Source organism: Scophthalmus maximus, chromosome 11 (assembly GCF_022379125.1).
Source record: "Scophthalmus maximus strain ysfricsl-2021 chromosome 11, ASM2237912v1, whole genome shotgun sequence".
In the NCBI taxonomy this organism is placed as follows: Eukaryota; Metazoa; Chordata; class Actinopteri; order Pleuronectiformes; family Scophthalmidae; genus Scophthalmus; species Scophthalmus maximus.
In genome coordinates this window covers 8,455,949-8,483,008 of record NC_061525.1, presented here as the reverse complement: position 1 = coordinate 8,483,008, position 27,060 = coordinate 8,455,949, and the positions used below count along the sequence as shown (strand labels likewise).

General features: G+C 44.6%; 2 protein-coding genes across 4 annotated transcripts; both read right to left on the bottom strand.

The window, feature by feature from the left end:
• Nucleotides 1-286: 286 nt before the first annotated feature.
• On the bottom strand, nucleotides 287-16,329 carry LOC118299461 (tripartite motif-containing protein 3). 3 transcript variants are annotated; one of them, XM_035623234.2, is made up of 13 exons: nucleotides 16,174-16,329; nucleotides 6,863-7,035; nucleotides 6,154-6,394; nucleotides 5,829-5,980; nucleotides 5,568-5,748; nucleotides 4,718-5,447; nucleotides 4,373-4,476; nucleotides 4,118-4,285; nucleotides 3,852-4,020; nucleotides 3,280-3,339; nucleotides 2,968-3,038; nucleotides 2,401-2,541; nucleotides 287-2,295 (listed from the first exon to the last, which is right to left on the bottom strand). In XM_035623234.2, exons 2-13 carry the CDS (start codon nucleotides 7,006-7,008, stop codon nucleotides 2,143-2,145), a joined length of 2,316 nt encoding a protein of 771 aa, XP_035479127.1. In that variant the 5' UTR covers nucleotides 7,009-7,035; nucleotides 16,174-16,329; the 3' UTR covers nucleotides 287-2,142. The 3 variants fall into 3 exon arrangements, with proteins under 3 accessions (XP_035479127.1, XP_035479128.1, XP_035479129.1); XM_035623235.2 differs by lacking the exon at nucleotides 16,174-16,329 and adding an exon at nucleotides 8,549-8,797; XM_035623236.2 differs by lacking the exon at nucleotides 3,280-3,339.
• Nucleotides 16,330-17,452: 1,123 nt separating this feature from the next.
• fhdc4 (FH2 domain containing 4) lies at nucleotides 17,453-25,176 on the bottom strand. The gene is made up of 12 exons (XM_035623655.2): nucleotides 25,051-25,176; nucleotides 23,815-24,364; nucleotides 22,828-22,889; nucleotides 22,033-22,135; nucleotides 21,804-21,889; nucleotides 21,612-21,712; nucleotides 21,440-21,510; nucleotides 21,246-21,353; nucleotides 21,056-21,126; nucleotides 20,841-20,958; nucleotides 20,580-20,744; nucleotides 17,453-20,488 (listed from the first exon to the last, which is right to left on the bottom strand). The coding sequence occupies exons 2-12, from the start codon at nucleotides 24,187-24,189 to the stop codon at nucleotides 19,211-19,213; spliced, it is 2,538 nt and encodes an 845-aa protein (XP_035479548.1). The 5' UTR covers nucleotides 24,190-24,364; nucleotides 25,051-25,176; the 3' UTR covers nucleotides 17,453-19,210.
• Nucleotides 25,177-27,060: the final 1,884 nt, after the last annotated feature.

Below are 27,060 nucleotides of genomic sequence, written 5' to 3'. Positions count from 1 at the left end.
ACTATTGATATTTGTGAGCGTCAGTTCCTTTTTAGTCCAAATGCAAAACAAAAGGTTATTGCAGCACTGAACAACCACAAACTGTTTTTAGATTGCCCTTATTACTCATTTCAGAATTATTGAATCTTATCTTGTACTCACTGGTGTGGACCCATTATGTCTATTTAACTCATCACCTCCTCATTACCGCTGTTCAGCGATTAGGCTTAATGCCCTAATTTAATATGAAAAACAGATCCTCTCGGTGCAGGTCAAGCATAATGAGCGGTCGCACACAAATACAACATCAGTAAACCATGTGCTTTTATTACCAGTGCATATTCATAGAGAAAACAAAATTGTTTGTATTGGAGTGACACATAGAGCGTAGTTTAAAAGGCTTCAGACACATCTCGTAAACTCCGGGGGGCCATTGACTCGACGAAGAAGTCCCGGCTCCTGTTTGGCAACAAGTTAAACAACAGGTCAGGTGCATTTAAAAGAGCAGCTTCCTTGTTGACTTCCCTGGTCATATCCTGTGGTGCTGTTGGTGTTTCCATCAGACCAGGAAGTCTCCCTTTTCCTGCACCGGATGGCCTCTCTTCTGCTCTGGCACCAGGCTTTCTTAGGGCATTTCATAGAATGAACACTGGGGGAGCAAGAGCAGCAACACCTCTGAGTGGTGCAGTTTTTTTCTCTTTCTACGGGAGTCTTGGCTTGATGTGGTGCAGGCAGAAACTCTGATCTAACAGAGAACAACATACAGTAGGCGTATAAGTGTCGTCTAAAGCGAACCCTGGATGAGTTTGCTGGCAAATGTCAACTTATGAGTTATCCATTCATGTGGAAAAAAAGTGGTAAATCAGAATTCACATTCCACCCAATACATTTATGATTGTGTAGCCTGATTATCTGCACAAATCTGATCTAATTTGGATGGATATCCTGAGATACAAGTTATTTATTTTTGATTCCGGTTTGGATCTGGTCAAACTTCAATCAATAAAGCTCTTTAGTTGTTAAAGGCATATAATCATGGACCCGTTTTCACATCTTTAGCCATTCATCCTCAACACAGAAACTTAGAAAACGTTCCTTTTTTGATGACATCCCGACTGAAAATGGGTCTGTAGCTTTGGAAAAGAGCTGCTCATGTGTGCACAAACACTGATCTAAATTTTCCAGATGTGTGGGGGATTCTGAATTCTGCTTACGGCGGAGTTTCCCCTAAAGGCAGAGGGATGAAGTGTGGATAAAGAAAAACAAAAAAAGCACATCAGTTTAGAAAAATAATTTGTAAATGCTGAACTAGCGTATAAAATAAAATAAATTAGCTTTTTTTTCCTTTTTTTCCCTTTAAAATAACAGATATTAAGAAAAACGACTGTTGTGCTGCTTACATTAGCAATAAATATGACACATTTCTTATTTTTAGCATGTGCTGGGTATGTTTAAAAAGCACGATTTTTTTTATATAAGCTGCCATACAGACGTTTAAAATCCTGGAGTCCTTGACTGCTGCTTTCTGAGAAGCCAAAAGGCTGTGTTTCAAAATCATAGCACACACCGAGTGATCTAATATACACAATATACATTTATGTATATACAGTACATACAGCAAATCAATGCACAGATGGTGGTGTGATTATGTCTTGTGAGATGTCCCTAGATGAGAATTGTTTACATTTCATTGCTAAAGATGCGAAGCGCTATTCATTTCACTGTAAGCATTAACTAGTTCATGAGGAAAGCAACTGATGGGTACACTGTGCTGTTGCCTAGGCATTGAGATAAAATAAAACGTCATGCACGTGGACAAGTTATGGCTCATTAAATACGTCAATCTATCTCCTACCCTGTCCGGTCTCAGAAAGTGTGGAGCAACAACACGCAAACAAATGCTTTTGCACGTTCTCTAAAACCAGTCCACAGCTCCGTGTCCATTATTTGTCCCAATGACGCTACATCGCCCAATTTTAATATCGACCTTGAATACACATCATAAATAGGAAACCCCGGGGTTCAGACACTTAATTATATCCGGGGGGGGTCGTCTGATGTGCACGTCGGAAGGCTGCGGTGGAAAGGTCATTGCACCCTGTGGAATACATTGGCTGTGTCGTTGTCAGTGCTTGCGGTGGTGAAGATGGCCGTCTCCGGCCTCTACTGCAGGTAGCGGTAGACTTTGAAGCAGTGGTTCCCAGAGTCTGCCACTGCCACGTGACCATCGGACGTGAGGGCCAGGCCCTGGGGGCCGTACAGGGGGTCCGCTGTTGTGTTGATGTAGGACAGGAAGGACCCTGAGCTGTCGAACACCTGGTTGGTAACACAGCAACAGAGGGACACGGGTCGGGTAAGTGACTGGCACACTGGCAAGTTTGCCCTGCTCATTCAATGACATGTCGTTTTTCTCACGCTAACCTGGATCCGACTGTTGCCCCAATCTGCAACGATAATATTTCCATTGGCGTCCACAGCCACGCCCGTCGGAGCGTTGAACTGTCCGTTGCCCTCTCCGTGGGAGCCAAATTTATACAGGAACTCTCCATCGGCATTGTACACCTGCAGGAGAGATTAAAACAGTAAAATGTCATACATAATAAGAATACGTTAAGGATAATAGCAAGGCGCTATTTAAAATAACATAGCCATTCAGGCACAACAGCTGTTTACAATTGTATCTGAAAAAGCTGTGTGTTGAGTTGGTGTTTATTTTTACTGTACTATATGTACCCTGGAAATACTTGCAACATAATTGTGGAATAAAAAGAACAGGAAGAAAAATGGCAGCCATGACCATTTCTACTATTTAAAACCCCCCAGTGGTTTTTGTTTTTGTTTTTTAAACAAAGAAACCACAGGAGATGTTTTCCATGGCTTAAACTGGTTCAAGTATAAATGTCTTTCCTGTAATCCATTTATTCACAACACGTGTAATAGGTTTAACACAATAAAGAATTTAAAACAGATATTTGCAACAAACCATACCTTGACTGAATGGTTGTGGAAATCCGTTACCACAATTTCATTCTTGTTATTCACAGCCACGAAGTGAGGACCTGGAAACAGCAGAGGAAGCGGACAAAGGCAAAAGCAAAGATGCGTCATCCACTGCTTGACAACATATGACAGGAAGTCCCTCACTATTTTGGGACACTGAAAACCAAACACACATCGGTCACAAAGAGACTGGAAGAGTAGACACGGGACAGTACGTGAGACACGACAGAGCGTCAACATGTAAAAAGGACAAAAGATTTAAATTTCTCAGTTCACACTCACAGTGAATTAATTACTTACTGAACACAGGGCCAGATTTACTAAGCTTTTGTTCCAGTGCAATGTTTGCACCACTTTTTTCTAAGAGAAAAGAAAGGGTCCAAGTGAGAAATGAAAATTGAACGAACGAGTTTCAACAGATATGCTGTTGCCTGTGCAACAACTGAGGCAGGTCCATTGCCGGATTCCAGTGATACAAGCACATCCCATTATTCATGTTCACTGAAAATCTGAGGGAGAGGCAAAGGCAGGAGAACATCCATCACGTATATTCATGCATTATTGAGCTTTATGAATTTTGCATCTCTTTGTTCTATTAAGATGATTAGGTGTTTGTTTACAGTTTAAGATTATCGATGCAACAATAAAGGCCATTAATTGAACACGCAGCTGCTTACATTAGTAACACCCTTTAATAGAGGGAAGGAAACATGCACTAAATAAATGAATACATTTTTTTATTTTTTACAAATTAACATCTCTGTAAAGTATGAATTTATAAAGAAAATCTGTGTATCTGACACAACCGCATGCTTTGGTGTGTGCAAATCAGTCTTTTCCTGTACGATCCGACTGTAGGTACAGCACGATACCTGCAAAGTGTCTGTCTGATGTTCCCCTGGCTCCGAACTTCGTCACCAGCTTCCCGTTTGACTGGAAGATGAAGACGCAGCAGGCCTTATTATCAACGGTGATGATGTGTCCGTTCTTGTCCACGGCCACGCCTTTTGGGCCCATCAGTCTCCCAGCGCCAATTTTGTTCTGTGAAAGTCGGAGGGACAGTTTGGTCATTCGCTCGAATGCCATAAAATTTCTACAGCGAAGAAAACGCGTCTGTGCCCTGGCCGCGGCCATTCACCTTGAACTTGCCGTCCGAGGAGAAGATGCTGATCCACCTGTTGTCGTAGTCAGCCACGATGATGTCACCGTTCATGTCCACCGTGACCCCCGTGGGGCGCTGCAGCTGCCCCGGAGAGCGGCCTCTGACGCCGAACCTCATTTTAAACAGGCCGTCATTGGAGAAGACCTAGACAAAGAGAGAATTCCATGACTTATAAATGAAACAGGTCATGACCTTTTCATCGAGGAGTCCAGAGACTAATAAGACACTGACCTGTATGCACTGGTTGTTGCTGTCTGCCACCACAATCCGACCGTTACTGGAGGTGGAGATGCCTTGTAAGTTGGTGAATTCTCCTTTGTCTCTCCCTCTTGTTCCTGTCATATCAACAAGATCCTGTCATACTTCACTTGAAATATCTACTATATTTTCATTTTCATTTCAACAGTTTGAACAGACAGAAGAAACAGAGGGAACTATTCTGTGCCACAGAGGCAGTCTAAAACTGAATTATCCGCATTGTCAGGTCCTTTTGTCTAGTTTGAGCGGAAAAAACATTATGCAGCTCCCTCAGCAGTTGCCATAATTAACAGCAGAAGCATCCAGATATCCACCCACCCACTCTGTAGATCAGCTCATCCTCTATTGGGTTTTCCTTTTTCTTTGTGGTGCTGTACATGCTGGAGGGCCTGCGCACAGCCTTCTGTCGAACGTGGCCTCCTCCTCCACTCGGAGACTTCACTCTCCTCTTCACGTCATCTGGAGACTGCAGGACATCGGACGGTTTGACGGCGCGCAGACGATACGGACTCCCCCTCACGGGCTGCTCATACAGCAGCAGAGAGAAGCTGTACTCTCCCTCTGAGCGGATGGTATATCCAACCTCATAGGTGCCATTTTTGTTGTCCGCCACCTCAGCTTCAGTGCACGCTCCGTCCGCAGAGATGATCTCTGCCCTCAGAGCGGCATTGCCAGTCTTCACCAGCTCCCCATCCTTATCTTTAGTCGTGACTGTGACGGTGGTGTGCTGGCCGACCAGCGCGTGTCGCAGGCCTTCACCGGTGGCCACGCTGGTGTGGCCCACCGCCCCTGTTGTGATGAGCACTCCCAGGTTCTGGATGGAGCGCCTCAGTCCGTCCGTCTCGACCTGGCATCCCAGGTGTCCATTTTCGTGCGGATTTTCCGGGAAGGTGTGTCGCGCCAGGGCGCTGACCCGCTCGCCCATTTGCTTCTGGACCAACAGCACCTCGGTGGCGCTGCCGTGGCTCAGGGCCTGCTCTGTGAAGTTGCAGCTGCTTTGGATGTTTTCTTTGCCCTGAAGCAGAGACGTCAGCTGCACTTGGAGCACCTAAGAATGTCCAAAGAGACAGAAGCAGACCGTCGACGGTGCTCGGACTAAAAGGTGGAACACTGCAGCAAATTTTCATTCTCTAAAATGAAGTGGAAAAAAAATAGAAAGACCTCCGACCTTCTGCTTAGTGCTGCAGATGCTTTCCACCTCAGTGATGAGAGCGGTCTTGCGTTGGTGCAAGGCCTTCTCCAGCTCGTCGAAAGTGTTACTGATTTCAGTCACGGCGCCATTTTTCCGCTCCGAGAGCTGCTTGGATATTTCATTCACAAGCTCAATGGCAGCTGTCAACTGAGGTAATCTGCCAACAAATATAATATAAAGCTTTAAAATTTGATTATAACCATAGTTGATTGTGGATCAAACCATTGGAAACTGTACCTGTTGCGCACAGTGTCCAGCTGATTTTTAAGTGCGGACTTGTGCTGCTCCAGTACGTCCCTCAGGGGAACTGTCACATGTTCCCTGTGTTCTCCCTCCGTACACTCCAGACACATGGCCGTTTCGCATGACTCGCAGTAAAACTCCATCACCTGCAGATGGTGCAGTGGAGCAAGCGACAACTCAACATCATATTAAGTCGTTTACAGAACTAAACGTATTCACAAATCAAAGCATTTAATATGAGATGGTGTAAAAGTACATGGTTTTTCTGAACGTGGCGGTTGATCTCAGTCACCCTCTGTCTCCTTTTGTTTAATCTTACCTTGCCCTCGTGGTTGGGGCAGGAGAGCGGCTGACAGGCTGTCGCTGCACTGGCTGACTCGAGAACACTGCAGGCCTCAGGTCGGCTGCACTCGGGGTCTCGCTGCAACACCTCCATTAGGTTCGTGATGAAGAAGTTGTTCTGCAGGGCTGCCACGCCCTTCTCTGGTAAGATCGAGGTCTGTCTGCATACCGGGCAGGACAGCGTCAACGACTGGGGAGGGATGTAGTTCTGTAGACATCTGCACAGGGACGAGACGTAAAGGAAATAAATTAAGAGGCTGGATCTGCAATTTAGCACCTATGCCAGGGTCAACATGGTCATGCTGGTCCTGACAGCTTTAACAGGACACATCAGAGCTTCAAATCCTTTAAATAGCTGCAAAGCAAAGCTGTGGAAATTAGCACTCGCTGCCAACAACGCTGTGCCACTAAGAATGCCGTCTGCCAAGAGCAGAGTGGTCGGTGCCTTACATCATGCAGGAGCCACAAATGATGAGATAATAGCTGGTAACTTCTTTAGACATCCTGTTAATGCATCCCAGTTAAGGAACGTATACTTGCAAGCGGAGGGAACACAGGAAAAAAACGCTAAAGCGCTAAACTATTTCTGTCTTTTCTTGTGTGCTCAGCTTCTGAACTGAACATATTTGCAGCGGTACTGTATGAAAAGTGCAAATAGACGTTGGTGGAGTGATAAGGATGCTTACTTCTCGCAGAAGGTGTGCAGACAGGGCAGGACCTTGGGGTTGTGATAATGGTCCAAACAGATGCTGCAGACCAGGAACTGCTTGTCGATCTGCCTGACCACGGGGCTGGCGCTGCCGGTCTCACGCTTGGCCATGGCGACGGACATTCAGAGGCGGCACAGGGACCACTTACCCTGCACACACAGCATGGAGGGAAACAGGAGAAAGGTCAAGAAGGCCTCGAGGAAGCATTCAAACAGGGCGAGGAGGGCGTATTTGCTTACCCTGAGCATGTGAGTCATAATGCTGTTAACGTTCTAAAACCTCATCCAAGTCCACTATTTCCTAATTTTCCCTCACTTATGAAACTGGGTCTGTGGGATAAGCCACATTTCCCCCCCCCTACATGGGCACCTGAATAGCCAGAGGTTGTTTGACTTTTTCTAGTGAAGATCCTAATCAAGCTAATGCAGTGGAAGAAGAACGAACACATGTAATCAACACCACAGGGCAGAGCCCTCAGCCCAGGAGCCAACACGTCTGTGTTTACGGCCGTGTCAGAAGTCCAATATGCATATATATATTGACACAAAGTTCTTGACTGCATCTTGTTCGGTTCTTGTTCTAGGTAGCGGGTGTCTGCTGGCTCCTGCTGTTCAGATTGCAGAGCTGCTGTTACATGAAATTGTATCACTGGGTCAAGCACAGATTATCTCGGCATGCCATGTGCTGCGTTGTACATCTGTCATATTGTAAATAAGCACACAAAGGATTACATGAACACCAAAAACGCAAACACGCCGCGTCAACGTGTTAATGCTCGCAGAACGGCATCGGTCTGTATTTCATGCAACATCTCAGTCATCGGTCTGTTGTGCCCTTCTTGCAATGTGACATTGATACAGTAGATGTGCTTCTTAATTTCACCTTGACGAAATCAGAAACTATGGGTTTGTCCAGGTTTCCTCTCACAGATCTTCTGTCTTATAAAACACACTTCGTCAGCAGTAATGTTGAATGTACTGTATTTCAGTTCATTTTAGATGCTGCTCTTGTCGTCACTATCCTCGTCCGTAGTGCACACACCTCTTCCAACCTTGAGCCTTGTGCGTTGTGCCTCGTGACTGACAGCTCTCCATCCACTCCATCTAGATCTCATTGAAGACTGATGCAATTCAGAGAAGAAGCACTTATATATGAAAATTCAAGGAGCGATGTCTGACAAAGTCTGTCATTGAGTGGCATCATGAGCACTGACACGTTGATTTACTATAAAAATGAATGCAAGGACAATTAAAGCATTGTGTCAAACAAAAAGCAAATGCAATCAAAAATAAACGTCAGTCCCTCAAAGCAAAGTGGGATCCATCCCTCTGTAAAATCTGTGGAAGTTACGTCGGCTGACATGGAAACCTGTGGGTCAAACATAAAACTATAATCCATAATATCATTGTTCAGTTTCTAAGTATATGTCCTTTCTATACTTCTAAGATTTATGAAGCTGCAAGAAGTCAAGAAGACAAAACGTTCCGGTCAAGGATATGGATATAAACAGAACACCCCGTTTATTGTAAAATTCGTACAACCTCATGGACACAGACCTTATACACAACCAAGAAGACTCACTATTAATTCTCAATGTTTCATAGCTCCGCGTTGTTAATATCCCGGTCGAGCGCAGTCGTCTAACTAATCCTCAACACAAACCTTTTTGTTGAGAGCCGTGTAAACTCGCCCATCAACTCTTGATGCGTCACAGCCCCGTGACTGTACAACTCCCTCAGCCTCGCCTCATCTTTGAGCCAGCGATCACCCAGCAGGGTTTGCCGTGTCTAAGACTGCTCTCTCAGTCTGACCTGGGAGGGGGCCAGGGCAGCCATCAGGCCCTGAAACGTCGCGTAACACCGACGGTGCCCTGACAAACACAGCTCGGCCCCTTTTTCTTTGAGAGTAAGGAGAGGAAAGCAGGAAGCTTCGAAACGCCACTCCCCAAATTCCTCCTTGTTCCTTCTCTTGACTCCCAGCTGGCTGCCTTCAAGGCACCACCTGTCTGTCTGTCTGTCTGTCTGTCTGTCTGTGTGTGTGTGTGTGTGTGTGTGTGGTGAGTGGTGAGTGGGGAGAGGGGGGCGGGCGAGGGGATTCACGGTGAGCTGGGCTGCCTGTCTCACATGAGCGAGCAGGCCTCATCGGCAGCTGTCCCTCCCTGCAACACAGAGCAGCCTGGGAGCAGCGAGCTCTAACAATGGCATTCCAGCTCGGCTCACAGCAGCCCACCACCCCACGTGCCTTCTTCCTACGGACCCCTCCTCTTGCTCGCCTCTCTCTCGCTCCCTCAGCCACATTCATGCACTCAGAGCATCGGCAGGCCGGGTCTCGGACACAAACGTCTTGCGGATGGGGGACCTTCTCATGCGAGGCGGGTTCCATTGTTGCCCCTTGCCAAGTGATTATAGTGACTAAGGCGCTCTTGCAGCCCTTTCACTGTACACACAGCCAGCCCTTTCCCCGACCTCCCCCCCCCTACCCCTGGGCCGTCTTCCTTTCACACAGACACACCGAATTGCAGCAGCTGAGCGGTGACATCAGGAGTGAGCTGGAGGAGCCGGAGCTCTCAGGCTCCTCCCCTCTCGGGCTGGCTGGCCACTGCCTTTATGGCAGCGACAGCCCCCTCCCTCCCTTCCTCCCCTCCTCCCCACCGCCACCACCTTTGCTTCCCTTCCTCCCCGCCGCTCCGTTCCCTCAGCAGCCCGCCTCAGCTCACTTCCTCCCACTCGCCTCGCCACAGAAAGAGGATCTTTTCTCTAAAGGGAGTCTCTCTTTGACGGCAGCCCTCTGCTATGGCTGCGTGTGTTCAGGAAAAAAGGACGATTTGATTGAGCAAGAAGTAGAAAAATCGACAGAAAAGACAAACAAAACGTCGATGAATTCGCTGCAGATGGTTTGAATGAGCCTTTGTCTCGGTTCTTCCGAGAGATACGCGGAGCGCAACCTTTGTAAGGCTGACGAAAATAAAAAAAAGAACAAACGACAGAAACAGTCCGTGATCTTAAACACTGAAAATAGCTCTGACAGAAATATCCCATGTACAAAAGCAGTGACAGCAGAGAACAGACTGGAGACCTAAATCTGCAGTATGCTGTAATGAACGAGGCAGCATGTGACCAGACATCCTCTTCAAAGCTTTGTCGAGGGAACTGCATGATCAGCACTTCATACAGATGAGGTCGATTGTGCACACGTCAGTGGGCGACACAGTTTTCTCTCTGTGAAGTGCATCTGTCACACAGGAACATGAGGCGCAGAATGTGAGATGTTTTTGTAAATTCGTCGGTTCGACTGCGAAGCATCACTTGCCACTCTCACTGTGTCGTACAGTCAAGTGGCTTAATGTCCTCCCGTAGGGTCAGGCCCCGTCTGCCATCTGGATTAGTGCGTCCACGATGACAGACTCCATCACGCCCAATCCACTCCGATCTCATTCAAAGCCGCCGCCTCACGTAAACGCTCATCAACCCGGCCCTGGCGCACGGACCAAGGCTGTTGCCGACAGGGAAGCGCCGACGGCCGATGCCTGTTCAGGTCACAGACCGGGTTGCAGGGAGGTGTTTCTCCATGCTCGAGATGAGGCGTGCGCTTAGAACCTCTACCCCAAACACACGGACTTCTAATATGAACAGTATGATTGGATTTCGGAAACCCGAGCTCACGTTCGGAGAAGACGTTGCTCCCAGTCGCCTGCTGCACAAGGGCAGGTGGCCATGCCCCGTTTTCCACCTCTCCCTGAAAGCGCGGCTTGTTTTCGCAATTAAAAGTTGTGGACTTGCACTCGAGAGCTGCAACGCTTTCTGCAAATGATCACTTTAAGGCATTTTTGTCCTCCGTAATATAAGAGTAATGACTCATGTCTGCAAGTTAGGATCGGCCTATTTCATATTTTATTTAGAGTGAAATAAATTAAATGTATTTCCTTTGAGTGATTTTATCTCGTGGGTGAGAAAATGCTCCACTGAGAATCACCCAAAAATTGTAAGATGATCTACTTCTCTCACCCACGGTAGTTTTTTTATAAAGATTATTATTTATGAGATCTATTACATAAGATTGTGTGGAGAGACGCTGCAGAATATGAACACTTGGGGAAGTTCCCCTCGTGTGATCCCTAAACATTTCTGATTTCCACAGAGTATATCAAATGTTACATGTCTAATTTTTTAAGCAGATCAGTTTGGGTCAAGAAAACAATTTTATATGAATTTAGATATGGGTCAGTTCAAGGAAACGAATCGGCAGAGTACAGCCCACGATTTGTTCTGCAATCTTTAGATGTAAAATACTGAAGTTCCCAAAGAAAGCTGTTCAAATCCATGCCTGTGCATTTTTTTACTAAACTGGTTCATAAAAGTAATTAAGCTTTTGAGTTTTCTTTATACAAATTGTTCCATCCCCTAACCCTATAATAAATCATATTCATTCTGTTGTGCTGGGGTGGTAGTCTTGCATAGCCAGACCTACCGCCATAGTACTGCGTCAGTGCAAGAGGATAATTCCTGATCAATGGAATCATTATAATAATATTAATAAGGATTTTGTCTGCTATCTCTACATATCCTGACACAACAAATGCACATAGAATCACATACAAGTGATTCAAAGCAAGTGATGTTCAAAGCAAGTTACTGTGTTCACTGTCATTCACATGTCTATTAATATCATATCACCGTGATATGCTTTCACTGAAGGCTGATGAATTACAAACGGTGCGTTGTAAACTGGTCCTTTAAGCCGGCTGTAATTTTGAGATAAATAATATCATTCTCCGGCTATGACTATTCAGGATTCCAGGATGTTTGCACTTGAGGTCCATAAAAAGTATGGGAGTATCTCTTCCCTTCCTCCTCCCCTTTGTGAGTAAGAGGCAAAAAACCCTTGACTTCGTTTAGTATTTAAAGTTTCAGTATCGTCTAGTACGGAGTACTTTGTGATTCAGTTACTTCCCAGTGAGATCTGCATTGTGTGTCAACACCACAGACATTAGACTCCAGAGTTTTACAGCAGTTTTATCTCAGCAGTAATCTGTGTGCGCTGGACTAAACATGGGGAAAGCTCTGGCCTGAAGTAGGAAGTGTTGGCCCTTGACGATGATCTGTCAAGACTGTTTTAAAATGCAGACTGTGTTCTACCCATGTAGGAAATGCTGCTGTGTACACTCGGCCTGCGCAGATCTCATTTTGAATAAACTCGCCATAACTGGTGTTTTGTTAAGTTTTAAGGAAGCTTGTAGAGTGAAATGAAGTAATATCCATGTCAAACCAAGATAGAAGCTTGAGGAGAAGAGAGAGTAAAAATTGAGAAAGACAGTTGTGAGATCTAAAGCTTCAAACCAGAGGGTCCATTCCACAAATTGCATAACTTTCCAGATTACTGTGGATGTCACAGATCATCTGCAGTGCTGCAAACAGTTTCCTGGGGGAGATTTATTTTTATTTTATTGAAAAGCTTCGTGAAGATTGTTTTTCAGTTTGTTTTGGGGTTTCTTTACTGGAAAGTAAATGATTGGACAAATGGGAGACTTGTGATCATTATGTCAATTTGCAGCTATATCTGATGGAATCTAATTCAGACACAGGTCAGGCATGACCGATTGCATTTTCCAATTTGTGCCAGCGATAACAAACCAGAAGGCCCTTGTGTTGCTCAGAACAACAAGTCACGACGACCCGAAAAGAACTAGAAACGCAGACATGCATTTCTGTGGCTTTGGGGGAGAGTCAAGGGGCCACCGGGGGGCCCGCAAAGGTGCCTGGCCCTGTGATGACTCATCAGTTATTGCTCACACGACACAGAAGAACCCATGCTCCTCAAACTAACAAGCTCCTCTTTACACTTCACTGGATCCCATGAAGGAATCTGTCTCCATGCATCGGCCTCGGTCAGAGGAGCCACTGGACTTTGCGTTTCACATGGTAAAAAAGGGTTTGTGGACATAATGTGTAAAGCTTTTGGAAACAACCGACTCAGCATGAGACAGCCATTTGTTTCATATAACATTGTTTTCCTGAATTAATATTATGTAAAACTGGGCTCAGTGTTTGTATTCATATGTTATTCTCGCCTAACTTCCAGAGTCGTATAGGAATACATGTGCATGAGTAACAAATCCGCTGACCAGGTCTGTGCATTAGTCACAATAAAAAGTGCAGGCATTGACTCAAATTCTGAAGTGAAATTAGTTGCACTTCACAGCACTGCGGTCGTCTTCTATCTTCTTCTCTTCTGCAGACATTAGATTGATAATATCTGACAACTAACAAGGGACAGATAAGAGAAAGTGACCACACCATGTCAAGTTCAATAGTCAGCAGCATTTTTAATCAACGCTGACACAAAGAGTGAGTCGGGAGACTGTCTTCTCTCCCCCCCCGAGTCACTATCACAGAAGCTGGCAGAAGACAATGCGGTGTGCAGCCAGTGTTTCTGCAGGAACAACATGCACTGCAGATTTTCTTTTCTTTTTTTTAAACGATCGGTGCACGGCCACAGGCCTGCGACCCTTGTCCGACTGCAGCAAGAGCGCCTGTGGTGTCTGTCATAGGGTCATCTGATGTCCTGTACATGTAGACCAGTGAAAAATTCACTGGCAATGTTTTGCTTGACAATGTGATCGCCAATGGTCCGTGTGATTTATGAGAAATTAGCGGTTGCGGCAACTTGTAAATTGTAAATAACTTCACCACGTGACGGCTGAATGCTCAGAATGTGTGACGAACTGCATGTGATTTAGTTTGATGAAATGTATCAGCGCTTGATCAGGATTTTTAAAATAGATACGTGAGATTTGAACAACAGGGATTTGTTCTGCATAGTGTTTACTTTGACTGAGTGAAGCCTCTGTCTTATTCTATCTAATGCTGTTACGTGTTGAACAAGGTGAACATTAACTTTTACAAATGGCCGTCATTTTGTCATTCCTGTTCGCGTGACATCACCTGTGTTGAGCTCATCTTCATATGCTTCCAAACACGTAACAGACTTCACCTATACAGTGCTTTACCGCTTTACTGTGTACATGTAAGTTTCAGTACTGGCCCATTCACACACTCAGGACCAGTGAGGGGTTCAGCATCTTGCTCAAGGACACTTCTGGAGGAGCCGGGGATCGAACCAGACACCTTCCGATTATTAGAAGACTGCTTTCCCTCCTGAGCCACTGCCGCGCTCAGGGCTTCCTCTACCACTCCGTGCTATGATCGTGATGCTTTTTTCCTGAGATTATTGATGTTAAGTTTAGACTGAGTGATATTGCCCTGCAGCCTCATAAAGTCTCATCTAATATTAATTAAATTCACTGTGTCGTGTCTGTGCTGTGACTGCATCCTACTGCATAAAGTTATGAAAACCACATAGAGTTAAAGGAAAATGCACCTCAACTGTAGGATGTGTGGTCTTTAATGAAAAAGGCCAAGTCTTAACATGTGGTTCAGGAAAATCCAGCAAATGACTGATGATTAGCTTTAATCGATCGCGAGTGTAAACTACAGTACGCAAAGTATAAAGTGCAGAGTGCGATCAATGCCAGTCAAAATGTATATGCAGTTGATGATCTGAAAATGAGCCATGCACCATCCAAATATATAACATCAGATGTTTGCATTGTTTTTATCATTATTCTGAAGTTTATCAAAGGCCAATATTTGAGTTATTACACGACAATATGGTAAACATCAGAACATTAAATTCAGACTTCATTGTTGTGCATGGTGATTTGTTTTTCTACAAAGCTTGGCGACAAGCAGTAAAAGGATAAGGAAGATATAAAGATTCAAACGTATTTACCTTTTTAACGAGACAATACATTGTTGATTCAAAGGATGAGCCAGATAAATTATTTCAACTGACATTGAGTTCAATCATATACATTTTGTACTATTTGATTCCAGTCCACTAACGGCTACAATTATTGGCCACATTTACATGAGGGTGATATAAAACTGGAGATCAAATGTTTCAATGAAGGATCGGGATCAAATCCTCTTGATCAACCTATCTATCTACCAATGTCTTTAGGTTATCAATAAGGCTATCCTCTCTTCTGCATGGGTGCAAAAGAAATTAATATTGACAATGAGCAGGGTTTGTGCTACATCGTCATTACTGCCAGATAGAGTATTCAAAGAACTGTATCTGGACACTTCCAAGTTACAATCTGAGCTCAGTAGCTGACACTAAACTTGGTTATTAGTTGAGCAATGCAAAGATTTGTTGAAACTATTCACTATGTACAGGTATTGTATGATCAACAGCAACATTTTTTGTACAAGTTTTTCTTGCATGCCCTGCTGGATCTCACAAAGTAAAGACCAGAGACATGATCTGAGACTGCAAACACATGCATACAAACTGACCTGGTTCCTTAACACACACATGTAACCGCTCCTAAGTATCTGCCCTTGGGTTCAGCTAAGACCATCTGCAACCTTCCCGTGACCCTGTGCCGGCAGCCAACGGAGCAAAACCGGCCAAACATTTCCATCAGCCACACTCGTGCGTGCGACTTTTAGGGGTATTTTATCACAAAGATGAGCCGTCTTCCAGAACAAAAGAGCAATCAATAACGCAAACCACTGAGCAATCTGCTCACACAGTCCAGGCCAGAGGTGTGGGAGAGAAGGGGAAAAAAACAAAGCGATGCATTGGCTGTTTCTGTTGCTGCAGTACAATGCAATACGCAGGGTGACACAAGCAAACAGCATGCTGATTCACATGTGGCTCACACAGCTTCTCAGCAGTATGCTCCATGCAAATTCAAGATCTGGGGGAAAAACCAGTGAAAGATCACTAATCCTCCAAACAAAAGAGCACGTATGCTTGATTATAGAGCCCAGCCCTCAGACTGCAGCAGAGATGCCCACCTGCCACAGAGAGGCAGCCAGGGAGCTAAAATGGAGAAGTGTGTGTGTGGGTTGGATGAGGAAGCAATAAGGAATCGGGGCAGTCGAGTATATCAGTGCAACAGTTGCTCTCAAAGGAGGCCGGAATAACGCCTTTACTTTTCGTTGTCCATGACTGGTGTATCATAAAGAACTAGAATAAAATCACAGCAGCGGAATAACACCATGGTTAATAAGAACAGCCCCTGTCAGTGATTTACTGTACCAGTGCACAGATGCTGGTTCGGATGCATCGATCAATTATTCATCTGCTCTTATCTCAGTCCTTCTATTACTGAGGAATCCAGATAATGGCACATAACAAGAGGAGAAAGCAGAAATACGATACCACACAAAAGGAAAAAGAGAAAAAAGAAGAAAAGTGCGTGGCCGGATTGTACTCACATGAATTCCCAGCAGGAGGGAGTGGAGGGAGGGTCAGCATTGCAGGCCGTGGTGAAGTCTTCCCATTGTCAGTGTCCCAGTCCTCTCCAACAGAATCCACAGAGCAGGCGACAGAAAGGAAAGGGCAGGGTCTGTCTGGGAGAAGAAGGGGACAGTAAGGAAGAGGAGAAGGGAAAGGAGGAGATTAGGGGTGTGGCTTGCGTGCAGCATTGGCCGGGTGGCTGGTGGGAGGAGTGGAAGAACCCAATGGCCCATGGAGGGGGCAGGGAATATGCTAAACAGATGCAAGCTCAGGAACTGACTGAGGGATAGAGTCTGTCTGGTGCAAAGGGGTTTGGCTTCCTTAGATACCACCCAGTTACCCCTAAAAAGGACAAAGGATGCAGTTTATTACCTTAACGCTTTGAATTATTGGGGTGCAAAGAATTATTGGAGTGCAAAGACAAAAGGAACTCACCGCTGAATAAGACCACCAGGCAAAACCAGCTGCAGACCAGGGCGTTTCAGACGCTGTTTCATCTGAATGTCTCATCTTGCACTTTTCATAACTGTAAACAGGAACATTGCTAATTGCCATTCAGAGTCTATGACGACAGGGAAATAAGAGGGTTTAGACGAAGGCAGAGAGTTGGGTGTGTGTGTAATCATCAGGGGAGTAATACAGTTATTTGGGTGGAGTCAGGTGGTGGTATGGGGGGTTGGGCTCAGGGGCACTTTATGAGTTTATTTGATTACATAATAATATAGACTGTGTGGAGGAGAAAAACAATTTTCATTTCAAAGTGCAAGAAAGAAGATTACAGCAATTAGCTCAAGCTTAAGATCACTGGATGTTAAAACTCTCTCTCTCTCTCTGATGGTTTAATTGTGGGAGTAAATGGGGGATGGGTCAAATATGGACGCTCTGGCTAAATTCTTCAGAGTGTGAGGATGACAGCGAGAGGCTTGAATGAAAAAGGATGGCCCTGTGTTGTAATGTGGACGCACCGTGTGAGGCTGCTCTGTCGGTGCAAGAAGAGCGACTTTGTCGGGGGGGTGGGTGGGACTTGGGGTGAGGGGCTACCACAGTCATCTCTGGTTTTATTCTGCAACGTGGTGTTGCCATGGAGACTGCTCCCATCATCGTGGCTCAGTCAAGATGGCTGCTGCTGTGTGGCAGGAGCAGCAGCAGCAGCAGCGGTGAGCACAATACAAACCGAAGGTACAACCTGCCAAGATCTAGAATAACTTGAATGAAGAATCCAAATTTCAAAATGCACAGATTCATATAACACCAACATTGAAATCAAAATTTGTATTTTTTTTATTGATTTAATAGGCTTTCCTTGACAATTTATTGAAAACATTTCTTCCTGACTGCTTTTATTGAGAGACGTCTGGATATTAACCTAGATTATACAATCAAATAGTAGACAGCACGAAAAACAGATGGTGTGTAATTCTTTCAGAAGGATGATCACTCAAATAACAAGGTACAGTGTCTTACATAACCATTTGTTTTCAGTGCATTGCTGAATTAAAAGTGAAGTGAGACTCACAGCTGACCTAGTAACGTCAATAGATGTTATTTTTTGTAGCCTTTCGACAGCTCATTTTAAGATGTTTGAATGATTTCATGGCTCATGTTTGTACAAAGTGGAGCGAATCTACTTTGTCTGCCTTTGTACCCAAACTGCACTGAAAGCTCATCACGAGTGGGGCTGATATCCAAAATGTTTCCTGGACTTCGGCCTTGGTATGCTGCGTCATCACACATCACAAACCGTATTAACAGACCTGAATAAATATCTAGTTGATTCTTTTTTCTATTCCTGAATACAAAAGTAAGATATAACTACTCTTAGAGCAGTTACCTAAATTATCTTATAAACTAAAAAATCTGTTATTCCTTCTTTTCTTTTTCTCCAACAGTCACTGATACAGTTTTGACCCCCAAAAAATGACAACTCACAATTTGGTGACAGTACTCTTTATATATCTGTGATTTGAGTGTTTACGTAGTTCGCATTTATAAATATTTCATTAAATAAATATGAAAATCATTCACCAGTTGGTGTTTAAATGAGAACACAACTTGAGACAAAAGGTCATTGGTTCACTTCAGTCAGAAATCTGGACATTGGAAGCTCATCAGCGTAACTATGAGGGCGCTGACCCCTCGTATCTGCGCTTGGATTGTGGAGACACTAGGGTTGGAGGCTGGCATTGCCCCACGCAGTGTACTGGGGTAAACACGGGCAGGTCTGGTACTTTCATCGTAAGAGGCCACCAGGCATTTGCCCTATAACCAACTCCAGATCAGCACCCTTTACTTTGCCACTGACAGCTCATGGCTCAGCTCTGCTCAGATACAGGCTGCCTTTGTAACACTGACCCATTTAAGACTTGAAACAATGGCTGAATTGAGTAGTAAGACCCTGAAAGCGTCCACGACCTTCAGCATCATCGGTGTGCTACGGTAAAAACAACAGAAGAACATATAGGCAATCATACTTGTAAAACTGAAATGAACGATGTTGCCTTCCAGCTTACTGCAAAATGTATCAAAGTATCAAACACAACAATCAATCCAAGATTTCAATCCAGTTTCATCACTCTAGCATTATTCTTTCCCGTCGTCACATTCAACATTCATTGTTTATTGTAAGACAAAAGTAGTAACTCCTTAATCCAAGGGATAAAAAGTTACGACTACATGTTTTACAGCGATTCCCATCATTCTTTTGTTTAAGAGACAATACACAGATTGTCTGGAAATCAACAACACCCCTCGTTTCGCAACAACAGTTCACCATGTTACTGTTATATTCTGCCATCTAGTGGTGCAACATACCAAATGCCCCTTTCCTCAGCACATCACCGTCCAACAAACCTTCCTCGAACCTTCTCTGTCTTTTCCCCACCTTTCTAACTCATCATCATCATCATCATCATCATCTACAAGACAACGCGACATCATCACCACGATGAGGTAATTACAAGTAACACTGACGTTGCTATACGCTTCCCTGACTTTCAATTTTCCATCTTTCATTGTCTACACACCAGAATCGGTGCCTTTATGAACTGTTTCCTTGCTGTTCTGCTGTTTGCCCATGTCTCCAAGGCGTTTGAAAAAGCTAAAAAATAGTCCAGACGTCTCAGTCTTAATCCACGTACTCTTGGGGCGAATGTTTTCACTATTCCTCCGCACGTGGTCGCCTGAGGGCTCCACTGATTTGCCCTCTTGGTGTGGCTCCCCAGGCCCTTCGTCTGGAACAGTGGCTGAAGAAACATTATTTTCTGCTGATGGAGGATTCTGGTCTGGGGCATCCGATTTTTTAAAGTTGGGAGACACGTCACTAAAATCGAACACTTGTTTCGAGGGATTGTGTTCAGCACCCTCTGCTGGACGTGTCCCTTTATCTCCTGCCACCAGATTAGGAGTTCTGTTCGGAGGCTGGTCCCACAACTTATCTTCCTCTTCCTCAGTTTTAAGGACTTTGGGTGGCATCGTATGGCGGCGGCCAAGGTTACGTTTGGAGGTGGACGAAGGACTGATCAAAAACGAAATCAATTCGTCATTGGTCGGGTCTCCGGGATACCTGTCTGTTTCCTCATCGAAGGTGCGCTGACGAGGCAAGGTGGTGCTTGCAGCGGGAGATTTCTGATTTTCCAGAGAATAGTCCGCGGATGAGACGCTGCTGCGGCTGTTCTGAAAGCGCAACACTTTTCTGGAGGCTTCACGCAACTTTTGGGCTTCCTCCTGGTTATTGTCCTGTATGTCTTCCTCATCATCGTCGGCGGTGGCTGAGAAAGATTTGACCGAGGAGGAGATGCTGCTGGTCCTTTTAGCCGGGTGTGCAAACCCTCTGGGGTCCTCTTTCCCGGAGGTTTTCATCTCTTCTTCATGAGGAATGACACAGTTTGCCTTGTCGTTCACGCCACTTGACTGGACTTTGTTCTGTGAAGAGTTCCCTGTGAGTTCAGCAGCGGAGTTCCATTCTTTCCTGCCCATCTCCGCCGCTAAAGAGCTGAGGAGATGCGCAGACATCTTTTGATTTCCCGTGGGGAGGTTCACCTGTGAGGTCATTTCTATTAAGCTGCTGTTGTTTGGGCTGCCCCCCATTGGACTTCCTTGAGTGGAAAAGGGCCTTCCAGATCTCCTCCGAGAGACACGATTGGTAAGTAAGTTCTGTAGTACGGACTCTAATGCGACACCATCCATCTCCTTGTCTCTACTGGAGCAGGTAGCCGTGGACCGGCGCTTAGCAGAGCTCTGTAATCGATCTCGGTGTCTCCTCTTCACCTCTGTCATCTCTCGAGCTTTGTTTTCCTGCAGGGAAACCACACAGTTTAATGGATCAAGCAGGAGGATTTATCGTATTTACCCCCACAGAGGAAAACAGGCCAGTACATACGCTTACCTGCATGGCCCGCATGAACTTTTCACAAAAGGACTTGAAAATGGAGCAACACTCCTCCAGCTTGAACTTCTCGGGGTCTTCACAGAAGTACTCGGCCACAGAGTCGCTCACTGACTGCAATTCCTGAAAATCCGTCTCTATTTCTGCCAAGCAGACCTCAGCCTCCTAGGGGGAGCCCCAAATAAAAAAGCATTAGGACACGTAATCACCATTAAACTCCACACACACTGGACTGAGTTCCCCAATAGAAGGCCTCCTCACCTTCAGAAAATTCTCCATCTGGGCCTTCAGGTCTTCCTGCTTCAGGGTGTCCACCTTGGCATCTTGTACTTTCTTTACCTGTCTTCCGAACTCTGCTTCAACGTCACATTTATTTATTCTTGAAGGATGAAAAACAAGATTAATTATGATAGTACAGCAAAAAAAAGAGGGTTAAAATATGATGAGAGCTGTTAAAAACCAGAGAGATTGCTTACCTGGCGGCAGCTTCGATGTGTTTGAGTTGCTCTGGAAATTTGAGTAGGGCCACGTCTGCCTTCTGAGCTTGCTGTGTAAATATACAAAATAAAAATAAAAAATCACATTTCACAAACATATCTAAAGATACATAAGAAAAGACATGACTGGAATTTTTTAAATCAGTTCAAAATAATAAAAGCTACTTGCCATCACGACATAATGCATAAGATTCATTCCAGGTTTGTTCGCTTTGGTGTCCACTAACTTCAACAGAGACGCCATTCGGAAGCCAATTGCGCTGCCTGCGTAGCTGCCCTGTGATCAAATGGAATCAAATAAAACTCAGAGACAAACAGACACAAAAGGAAGTCATCCCAACACTCATATTATTGTACACTCACGGCATTCATGTAGTTTCCGGTCTTCAGGACCAGACGGATGACAGAATGGAGATGATCAGACTCCATCAGCTCTGAAAGAAGACGCACACACAGTTAATTCTACGGCTAAACTCTATTTTTGCTCAAAATCTGTTGGGTCTCGTCTATTTAAGTCTCAGATAAATGACCATACCTTGTGCAGCAGCGGTCAAAGTGCAGATGAATCCTTTCATTTCATCCATGAGGGGGAGGAATTCCTCTTTGAGCACCAGGCTGCTGAGACGCTCTTCATAACTACACAGACACAACGTTTCCATCACTATTAAACCACCGCTGATGTTTAACACATGGAATACCAAAGATTGTTATATCACAGGCAGCTCACCTGGGAACCTTGACCAGCATTCGCATGAACAGGTCTGCCTCGGGGAGAGAGAAATGGTCACCCTTAAAACTGACCAGCTGCTTCACCTGCATTGTATCGAAGGAGTATGAAAAAAAGCCAACAAATCTTAAAAACCAGATTGTGTTTATATGGGGTAAAATTATGAATAACAAGCTTGTAAGATTTACATAACATATTAGGGGGAAAAAATAGCAGCTGACACAAGTACCTCCCCTTCATCCGGCAGCAGCTTGCACAGCTCCCTCAGTTTTCCACAACCAAAACTGAGACTTCTTCCTGATTTGATATCCTCAATCATGTCTTTTACAGGCCTGCGGAGGGAGGTGGGGACACAGACAGGGTTCAGTTCTTCGGTCACCATTTGTTATTATGTTTTTTCGTCTGGGTTGAGACACAACATGAGCAGTGTGTGTCTTGGTAATATATCACACTTTGCATCGCTGGAAGACTTGACCTGCTGACGGCAACAAGCCTCTACCTGCTCAAAAGTCCCGGCAAAATTGCAACACCTCTGACGCTTCTGGTGTCAGTCACTCAGGGAAACACGTAATTTACAGGACTGATGGAATATGCTTTGACTCAGACAGAAAAAAAAACGTTCGTCGAGGGAAGCGAAGTAAAAAGCAGTATGTATGTTCTGTTTGTCTGGATGTTAACCTCGATTACACACGAAAGTTAATTATATGGTCACCATTAGCAGTGGCAGAGTATATTCTGATTTCCTGTTAGATCTGTTCCATGTACACAACCGCCTTGGGCAATACTTTTACAATACCGAACAATAACTGATCTGCGGGTTACCCAAGGGAGGTAACCTGTCGGAGCTGTATGGCGGTGTGTCGGACGTGCCAGGACACGTTGGCATTGAACGTTTCGTGAGCATGACACAGTCATACGCTTCAGACTGATCTGCGTGCCTCATCCTGTGTTGTTTTACCCTGACACACTGACAGATACATTTTGCTCAACAAATCGCACTTCGAGAATACTGCCAGTGACTCACCGCTTGAACTGCTTTAGGAAAATTGCAATGTTCATGCTCCTCTTGGAGCTGAGGATGGAAACCTGGGAAGAGAAACAGACGCAGACCTGGATATAATCAGCTTGTCAAGTCACTGAGATAATTTCACTGTTGTCTTGAGCGCGGCTCTGTATCACAGCATACCTCGGCTCTCCAAGTACACAGTTGAATCCAAAGGTTAAGAATTCTTAAGACGTGATTGCATTGGACAATCAGTGCAAAGATACCATTTTGCCTCAGTGTTACATTTTCTCAGTCAGTCTCTCTTGGACAAATTGACATAGGTCAAAGTAAAAAACAAAAGGAAAAACTGACTTTTAACCCACTTTTGTCAGACGAACGTTTGACCTAAAAGACGTTATTGTAAAAGATAGAAACAGATATGCCAAAATCTGCCTTTTGACTTAAGACTCGCATTAAGAATAGTGGCAATATAGGCCAATTATTATCTACAGTCGCCTGAATACAGAGACAAGAATAGGCTTGTGCACAGAGCAGTGCTGTATGAGGACACTTTATTACCCTTCCTTTAGCAAACAGACACGAAGAATCCCAAGACTCCACCCATGTATTGAGTGAGTGTTAAACAAAACATGATCTTCCTAAGACAAATATCACATTATATATAAATTAATATTTGTCTATACTCTTATATGTGATGGTATGATTGAAAGTGTCGTTATACTCTTGTCATTGTGAGGAATAAGTTGAGTAGTAAGTGAAAATAAGCTCAGCTGAGGATATTCCTTATTCACGTCCACATAGTTTGCAGTAATGGTTGTTTTAGGTTTTAACATTGTACGGATGTTTATCTCAACTTCATGCCTTTAAAAATAAAATCAATCCAGTTCAATGTCTCGGCATTACACAACAAAAATCCAAACATATCAGTGTATTGCTCCAAATCCCTAGGGTGTAAGTGTCCCTCTGATGCGTCACATCGGCACCCCCAGGTTCGGCTGTACTCACCATTTCCCCCCCTGGGGCGTTAGTCGGTATGCCCCTCAAACTCTGGCGGTTCTGGGCCTTGAGTTGTTGCTGGACCTGCTTGTGGCTGAACAGCTCCTCCATGTGATCCGTGTCCAGCTCATATTCACCGTCAATCTTATCCGTCGTCCAGATGTTGTGCTTTCCGACCACACTGTGTTTGGGAAGGGTTTCCCAGTTGAAATTGCGCATCCTGGAGGCCCTGCGCTCCCCCTTGGCAAAGATGCCCAGGCCATGGAGGGATGGAGGAAGGCCGGGGGCTGGGGGTGGTGGAGGAGGGGGTGGTGGAGGAAGAGGAGGTGGAGGTGGCGGTGGAGGTGGCAGAGAAGGTGGAGTGGGAGGACCTCCTGGTTGCATCTTTCGCCTAAGAGCTCTCAGAGGGCCTGGGATGCAGCCATGCTCTCAGACACACAGGCAGGATCAAAGCCTTTGAAGAATTTGCAGTGAAAGCTGTTTTTATAGGAGAGCGGTGACGTCCTCGTGCCGGAGCGGCTCGTCCAAAATGTTGTCAGTTGGGGATGATGCACTCAGACTGAAAGAGACAGGACAGGGTGTGGACACAGTCACAAAGAATCCCATGTACACTACATATGTAGCGCATTCACTGTCTCCACGGTAAATTGAATAACTGTAATGCTGTACAACCTCACAAAGGGGTGTCAGAGAGAGTGAAAAGCACCATAACAACTTTAGAATCACAACACAGAAGTTGCGCAAGATTTAATATGATCCGACTGGAGCAAACTGCCTCTGAATATCCATTCTCTGTCGTCATTTGGCTTATTTTATTTGAAAATTGTTTTGTTTTCTTCTTTTTTTTTTTTACAATTTCCCTGTATTTTTGGTATGAATCAATCATCTTTCTAAGGTTGTAACTTTTTTGTGGTGTTGTTGTTTTGTCTCTTTTCTGGTTTGCTGTGTTGTTATTGTAACTCCAATGACCCGTATTATTGTCCCTTAAATAGCAAAAACATTGCTATTGGGCATGTTCAATTCAGTTACTGACTTGGACACCCTAGTTTAGCTGATAAAAACACAATGCAATTTAAAAAAATAGATATATTTTAGATAATAGGCCCAAAACCTGGTTTTACTTTGCAGGCAACTAACCACCCAACACGACAAACCCTGTCGGTTCCAATGTTTGTGGATACACTGAAATTATTAACCAGGTACATATCGGGAAATAATAATACATTTTAAAAAATCACAGCTTACCTTTGATTGAGACTGTCCTTTTTTGTTTTGTTTCCCCCCACCCTTCCTGCCTCATCGCCCAGTTTTCCAGGGAAAAGAGAGTGACATCAGGCTGGATCGCGAGTGTCGAAACTACCTGCGTGTGAACGACACGCCCAGGTGAACTCACTTATGACCACGCCCCCCCCCCCCGGTGGGAGGAGCCCCGGGATGTTCACCGACTGAACTGAAGTCGATCGGCCAGGCTCGTGTGTGTGTGTGTGCGTGTGCGTGTGTGTGCGCGCGTGTGTGTGTGCGTGCGTGTGTGTGTTTTCTGTCCTGCTGTTATGTGAGCAGTCATCGGGGTCTATGGACTCGTCCAGCGTGATGAACGTCCTGACTGATAGCCAGAGGAAGATCGATCCCTTGAAGCAGCTTGGTCGCTGTTTAAACTCCAGTCCCACGCGAATCACACCTTTAAAACTTTTTTTTTACAACTTGGTTTACCTTACTTTTGGTTTTCTCAGAGCAACAACAATAAAACAAACAACAACAACAACAACAACATTAAGTTAACTTGAAGAGCTCACCCACTGTGGGCTGTTGGTCAGACCGGTGGTCAATTAGCAGTGAGCTCTTCAACTCTCTGACCCTCTGACCCCCGAGCATGATAAGCCCCGAGAGTGACAGATGTAATTCCCCCTAAATGCATTTGTGTGCAAATCACCTGGATCTCTAAAGCTATCGAATACAGAGAGGGGGGGGGGGGGGGGGGGGGGGCGACAGAAGAGTTTCAGCTACAGCTCCTGCTCCTCTTCTGCAGCACAACAGGAGAACGAGTGATCTGAAACAGTAGAAACCAGAGTGTGCTCGTCATTCATTTAATGTATGTCTATTTAATCTGTGGCGTATAGCCGTCAGTACAAGTACAAGAGAGTCCAATCCCATGTGGAGATTCCCTGCCTTTTAAGATTAGAGCGTGATGCCCTTTCTCTGTCAATGAGCCTTGAATGTTACGGGTGATTTAAACATCAATGTCTGAGGGACACATTTGTGGCTGCCCGCAGACGTTCATAGAAGACTGACGCTTGTGATAGTAAGAATTAAATTCATGATGTGACGTGTCATTGTAAGATAAGCTAAAGACTCGAGAAAACTTTTACACCGAGGTAGAGTTTAACACGAGAGCAGATTAGAAATAAAATTGAATCGTCATTGGTCATGATTTTAAATGTTGTATTTCTGTGTGGGTGTGTGCCTTATCAGCTGCACACACCCACACAGAAATCGTCCTTGTTAGAGCTGCTGTTAGTTTAGCCAAAATGTATGCCTTATGCAACAACATAGGCCTACCTGGTGGATTTCTTACAAGCTAACTCAGCATCAGTAGACCTACAGTTTGAGGAGTGTGAAGAGATACTGGATCTTTTACCCTATAGTGTTATTCCCATTCACTGTGTTGTCATCATATACAGAGTGCTGCCTGGCATACAATGCCTGAAACTGAGTAAGTATAAAGGAAAGTATATACACACACAGCCCCTAAATACACTTAAATGCACACAGGTCACAGGATGTAAAGGGTATTTGTCCAACCTGTTACAACCGCTAAACAATTAATACAAGGTCAAACCATACAGGCAAAAGCTAAAAACAAAAAACAAAACAACTTAACAACAACAAAAAATACTTCTATTGGTAACACAGATGAATTAAACAATGTAAGACAATTGATTAAACATACAAACTTAATCCATTTGTGTTTTACCCATTGAAATATTTTTTTTCAAGTAGGTAAGCAATTTTCCTTTTTTCAATGTCATGTTTTCTTTCTGATACTGTTAGTGTTTTCTCTAGTAGATAAAAAAAGTGGAGAAAGGAAGAATGTTAGAAAGACCAAAACATTATTTCCCATAAGTAAATGTCTTACAATGCAAGTGTATTGACATCTGTAATTTACGTGGCCTTGTTTTTAAACTTTTATTTTTCCGTCCATGGCTACAGGGAGAAGTCGACTTAACTTATCTATTGCAAAAAAAGCTGTTGTGGTTT

Bases quoted from the DNA above. Each gene is read 5' to 3' on its own strand.
- fhdc4 (XM_035623655.2), bottom strand. From the start codon at position 24,189: ATGCAACCAGGAGGTCCTCCCACTCCACCTTCTCTGCCACCTCCACCG. The intron at 21,511-21,611 runs GTATGGTCATTT...GTCTTCTTTCAG, and splicing joins TTTGACCGCTGCTGCACAAG to AGCTGATGGAGTCTGATCAT. The intron at 21,354-21,439 runs GTGAGTGTACAA...ATTTGATCACAG, and splicing joins CCGGAAACTACATGAATGCC to GGCAGCTACGCAGGCAGCGC.
- LOC118299461 (XM_035623234.2), bottom strand. From the start codon at position 7,008: ATGTCCGTCGCCATGGCCAAGCGTGAGACCGGCAGCGCCAGCCCCGTG. The intron at 6,395-6,862 runs GTAAGCATCCTT...GTCCCTGTGCAG, and splicing joins CTGCACACCTTCTGCGAGAA to ATGTCTACAGAACTACATCC. The intron at 3,340-3,851 runs GTATCGTGCTGT...CTTTTCTCTTAG, and splicing joins ATCAGACAGACACTTTGCAG to AAAAAAGTGGTGCAAACATT.